Genomic DNA, 6,114 nt, shown 5'->3' on the forward strand with positions numbered 1-6,114 from the left:
GTTGCGACTCAATTATTAATTTATGTTTTTCAAGATGAAGACGAATTTTATTTGCTATTATAGATTCGAGTAACTTTCCCACAATAGACGTTAGGCTAATTGGTCGATAGTTAGACGCAAGTGATCTATCTCCTTTCTTAAAAACTGGTATCACATTAGCAACTTTCCAAAACTCTGGCACTCTGCCTGACTCTATTGATTTATTAAATATGGTTGACAGTGGGTCACAAAGCTCCTCTTTGCATTCTTTAAGCACCCTGGCAAACACTTCATCCGGCCCTGGGGATTTGTTTGGTTTGAGTTTTACTATTTGTTTAAGAACATCCTCCCTGGTAACTGCTAAACTCGTCAACCTGTCCTCGTCCCCACCCACATAGACTTGTTCAGCTGAAGGCATATTGTTAAGTTCCTCTTTAGTAAATACAGATACAAAATATTTATTAAAAATACTACTCATCTCTTCATCACTATCTGTTATTTGACCTGTATCAGTTTTTAATGGACCTATCCTTTCCCTAGTCTTAGTACGATATAACTGAAAAAACCCTTTAGGATTTGTCTTTGCTTGCCCTGCTATGCGAACTTCATAGTTTCTTTTTGCTTTCCTTATCTCTTTTTTAACATTTCTAACCAGTTGTACGAATTCCTGTTCTAAAGTGACCTCCCCATTTTTAATCCTTTTGTACCAAGCTCTCTTTTTACCTATAAGGTTCTTCAAATTCTTTGTTATCCACTTTGGGTCATTAGTATTCGATCTATTCAATTTGTATGGTATACTACGTTCCTGTGCTTTGTTTAGAATATTCTTAAATAAGTTATATATTGAATCCACATCGAAATCCCCATTTAAGTCACCTATCGCTGGGTTCATGTCTCGCTCCAAGACCGGCCCACACCCCATACCCAAGACTTTCCAATCAATTTGACCCAAAAAATTTCTTAGGCTATTAAAATCAGCTTTTCGAAAATCTGGCACTTTAACAGAATTTTCTCCTACTGGTCTATTCCATTCTATGCTAAATCTGATTTCTTTGTGATCACTGTTCCCTAGCTCACTCCCTATTTCGATGTCATTAATTTGCGTTTCCCTGTTAGTTAACACTAAATCTAAAATATTGTTTTCCCGTGTTGGTTCCTTAATGTGTTGCGTAAGAAAGCAATCGTCAATTAATTCTAGAAAATCTTCTGCTTCACTATTCCCTGTTTTGTTCAACCAGTTTATTCCGCTAAAATTAAAGTCACCCATGACATAAATACTGATTGATGAAGATTAAGCCACCGTAGAGGTGGCACGGGTATGAATAGCCCGTAAAGGGAGAGAGAGGAAGGAACGGGAAAATAAATAAGAAAAGAGCGAGGAGAGGAACAAATATGAGAAGAAGGTAATATACATGTTCAGGATTTCAATTCATATTAATGAACAAATTGTTCATCAATGCATTTAATAGTTCCATAAGGGGTCAAGTGCTTTTTGACACTAATTGTCAATTAATTTGTGAATATTTAATAACATAAATTGATCGTAAATGAGTCGTTTAAAGCTTAATTATATTAAAAGTTGAACTTTAACCTTCTTAATAAACGTGACCTGACTAACCCTTCTTTCTTTTCTTCTCCTTAATCTCTTCTTATTCTTACAATCATCCCATTCTTAAAATCATTTGATTCTTACAATCACCCCATTCTTACACTCATCCCATTCTTACAATCACCCCATTCTTACAATCACCCCATTCTTACAATCACCCCATTCTTACAATCACCCCATTCTTACAATCATCTCATTCTTACAATCATCTCATTCTTACACTCATCCCATTCTTACACTCATCCCATTCTTACAATCATCTCATTCTTACAGTCATCTCATTCTTACAGTCATCCCATTCTTACAATCATCCCATTCTTACAATCATCCCATTCTTACAATCACCCCATTCTTACAATCACCCCATTCTTACAATCACCCCATTCTTACAATCACCCCATTCTTACAATCATCTCATTCTTACAATCACCCCATTCTTACAATCATCCCATTCGAACCTTTCACACTATTCTTACCTCCTTCTAGGAATTACCTTCTTCTCTTACCTGCGCCTCTCTTTACTAATTTCTTATTTATTAACCAGTTCCTTACTCTCTCTCTCTTACGGGCTATTCATGCCCGTGCCACCTTTTGGGTGGCTTAATCTTTATCAATCAATCACTCTCCCTCACACTTGTTAATGGTCCTAGACGGACCGAAACGTCGTAGCTTCACCATCTTCTGAGTTGTGGTTTGGTCAACATTTCTTCCGCCACGTTACTGTGAATCATCTTGTGATTGTTAATTGTTGTGATGTTCAATTAGTGTAATTTGTAATTAAGGTGCTCTCTAAATGGTGTCATTAAGGGTTATTGTTGTGTTAAAAAAGACGTCTTTTTGAGGCATAATAAAGGATTGTGAGGTTTAAAGGAGATATATAAGGTGATGATTAAGGGTAATCATCACTTTATATATCTCCTTTAAAACGCTTTTGAGTAGATGTTTATATTTAAAGGTTGATATTTAAGGGGTGGTGTTTGAAGAATGATGCGTAAGACCTCAAGTTTAAGGGGTGATGTGTATGGCGTGGTATTTAAGGGGGTAATGCTTAAGGGGTGGTATTTAAGGGGGTTTTGTAAAAGGAATGACGTTTAGGAGGTGATTTTTAAGGGGTGATAAATAAAAAGGTGATGTTCAGGGCATGTACACTCACTCTCAGCACTGTCACTCTCACTCTCAACACTGCTACACAAACTCTCACTCTCAACACTCGCACTCTCACTCTTAACACTCGCACTCTCACTCTTACACTGCTACTCGCACTCTCACTCTTAACACGGCTACTCATACTCTCATTCTCAACACTGCTACTCATACTCTCACTCTCACCACTGCTACTCATACTCTCACTCTCACCACTGCTACTCATACTCTCACCACTGCTACTCATACTCTCAACACTGCTACTCTCACTCTCACTCTCACCACTGCTACTCTCACTCTCACTCTCACCACTGCTACTCTCACTCTCACCACTGCTACTCTCACTCTCACTCTCACCACTGCTACTCTCACTCTCACCACTGCTACTCATACTCTCACTCTCAACACTGCTACTCATACTCTCACTCTCACCACTGCTACTCATACTCTCACTCTCACCACTGCTACTCATACTCTCACTCTCACCACTGCTACTCATACTCTCACTCTCACCACTGCTACTCTCACTCTCACTCTCAACACTGCTACTCTCACTCTCACCACTGCTACTCATACTCTCACTCTCAACACTGCTACTCATACTCTCACTCTCACCACTGCTACTCATACTCTCACTCTCACCACTCTCCCTCTCTACACTCTCACGAGTACTCTGCCGCTACATATAGCAGGGGATAAAGTCTAGCGAGACAGGAGCGATGTGTCACATTAACCAGTGACTGTCTTCTGCACTCTCTGCCCCCGACACTTGGCCTTAATATAGCTTCCTTCTTCATTATCTCTGGCAACTCCCCCCCTTTTTTTATCCTCTCTCCCACACTCATGCTCTCTCCCACACTCATGCTCTCTCCCACACTCATGCTCTCTCCCACACTCATGCTCTCTCCCACACTCATGCTCTCTCCCACACTCATGCTCTCTCCCACACTCATGCTCTCTCCCACACTCATGCTCTCTCCCACACTCATGCTCTCTCCCACACTCATGCTCTGGTGGCGTGGGGGGCCCACTACTGGTTCGTGGTTGCCATGGGTGCTGCCACGAGGGCCCACTACTGGTTCGTGCTTGCCATGGGTGCTGCCATGAGGGCCCACTACTGGTTCGTGGTTGCCATGGGTGCTGCCATGAGGGCCCACTACTGGTTCGTGGTTGCCATGGGTGCTGCCATGAGGGCCCACTACTGGTTCGTGGTTGCCATGGGTGCTGCCATGAGGGCCCACTACTGGTTCGTGGTTGCCATGGGTGCCTCCATGAGGGCCCACTACTGGTTAGTGGTTGCCATGGGTGCCTCCATGAGGGCCCACTACTGGTTCGTGGTTGCCATGGGTGCTGCCATGAGGGCCCACTACTGGTTCGTGGTTGCCATGGGTGCCTCCATGAGGGCCCACTACTGGTTAGTGGTTGCCATGGGTGCCTCCATGAGGGCCCACTACTGGTTCGTGGTTGCCATGGGTGCTGCCATGAGGGCCCACTACTGGTTCGTGGTTGCCATGGGTGCCTCCATGAGGGCCCACTACTGGTTCGTGGTTGCCATGGGTGCTGCCATGAGGGCCCACTACTGGTTCGTGGTTGCCATGGGTGCCTCCATGAGGGCCCACTACTGGTTCGTGGTTGCCATGGGTGCTGCCATGAGGGCCCACTACTGGTTCGTGGTTGCCATGGGTGCTGCCATGAGGGCCCACTACAGTGCCATGTTTAGCTTCCCTGCTACAGTGGGAGTGTAATGGATTTCGTGGATCGTCTCTCTTGAATGCATGTAATTAGCTAAAGTCATTAGGAAGGTGATTGACTTTACCAAATAAAGGAAGGAATATTGAGAAGACAGGTCATTAGAGTGATGGAGATATATGTATTTTGTATGTAATGATTATGAGAAAGAGCTAAGGTGATATGCATAGGCAGCAATTAGTATGGACATGAGGACAATGAGTTGAGATATGAGGACATCGCGCTAGATGTACTGACAATGTCCAGGGATATGAGGAGAAGGCGCTTAGATATATGAGGACAAGAAGTTGAAATATAAAGACAATGAGTTGGAAAATGAAGACAAGGGGTTGAGAAATGAGAACAAGAAATTAAGATATATGAAGGAGATGGAATATGAAAAGAAGATTGGATATGAGAACAGAGTGAAGAAAGTCCAATCATTTGGACCGTTTGAGATTAGTGCAAAAGGGTGGTAATGAGTTTTGCTCACATGGGCGTTGGATACCTGGGCATTTATCAGTTTAAAAAGCTTTCTTTAGGGTGCGGAGAGACGAGAAAGGTGAATGACTTTACCAACAAAATCCCGGCATCTGCTGAGTAAAAAAAAACAATAATGGCTTTAGGGAGAACTGGGCAGACAGATGGGAGTTATTAACCCTAAACAACGCAGCCAAGAAATTGGATAATTAGCGGGGATTAATTGGTTGGTGAATGCCATTACTGAACAGCGGATGGACTGTTTAAAACCTTTTCAGGACAAGGGGAAGTGCTCTTGGAATTGGAGAGGTTAATGTGGGACTGTCTGTGGGTAGTTATACAAATGAGTTTCCTGTGTATTGTATACATGATGAAATTACTATTTACATTATGGACATATTATCCATTCCTAAGGTCAGAATCCTGCCAAGGAATTTTATTTGATATCTTACTAAAAGGTGTGAAGTTTAGGTCATTAATTTGGATATCATCTTATGATGATGATGTTCGTCTTTCGTGGTCGAAGATGAGTATGACTTCAATATATGGATTGATGTCATGACGTGCGCTTGGCATTAAAGTCAGGAGAGTTACTTAAATCGTCAGCCTCACTCTCTCGTGCCCAGCCTATCTGGTTCCAGTGGAAGAGGAGTGGAGGCGGCAGGTGATAGGTCAGGATGCCGAGAATGGGCAGCAGCAGCAGCGACTTATACGCGTCTCACTACTCCCTAGTTGCCCTACCCAGCGCTCTGCTACTATACCCTGCAAACACAAACCTATACTGCCTCTATGTTCCGCTTGTTACAACTTGTAATAAAGTTGTTACATCTTGGCTTAACGTGTTTATAACGTATTAGAACGTTGTTGCAACTTGTTATATTGGTGGTTATAACTGGTTAGGAGGTGTTAAAACTTGTTCGAACATTGTACCAACGTCGTAGTTTCGGTGTGTGTTTGGCGGGTAGGAGCCTCGGGTGAGTGTTGAGTGTGGATGGGGGACCAGCCGAAGGTGTCAGTGTACCTTGTTAAAGAACCTACCCTCCCACGGACACCCCCATACACCCCCTCTCATGGGTGTATGGATTGCATCGTATATTAAGGGGTGGATTGACTACATACCTTACTGGTTCTCCGGGGAAGGTTTAAAGTCTCAGTTGAGTACCAGTTAGATACCT

At 43.0% G+C, this 6,114-nt stretch overlaps 1 protein-coding gene across 1 annotated transcript in view; it reads right to left on the minus strand.

Moving 5' to 3' along the window:
• LOC138370828 (streptococcal hemagglutinin-like) overlaps positions 1–3,359 on the minus strand; it is a 10,919-nt gene extending 7,560 nt beyond the window's left edge. Inside the window, exon 1 of the mRNA XM_069335432.1 lies at positions 2,742–3,359. Coding sequence (XP_069191533.1) covers positions 2,742–3,359 — 618 coding nt within the window. The remainder of the gene's footprint in view (positions 1–2,741) is intronic.
• Between the last annotated feature and the right edge of the window lie 2,755 nt (positions 3,360–6,114).

The sequence above is a fragment of the Procambarus clarkii genome, chromosome 33 (genome assembly GCF_040958095.1).
Source record: "Procambarus clarkii isolate CNS0578487 chromosome 33, FALCON_Pclarkii_2.0, whole genome shotgun sequence".
NCBI lineage: Eukaryota > Metazoa > Arthropoda > Malacostraca > Decapoda > Cambaridae > Procambarus > Procambarus clarkii.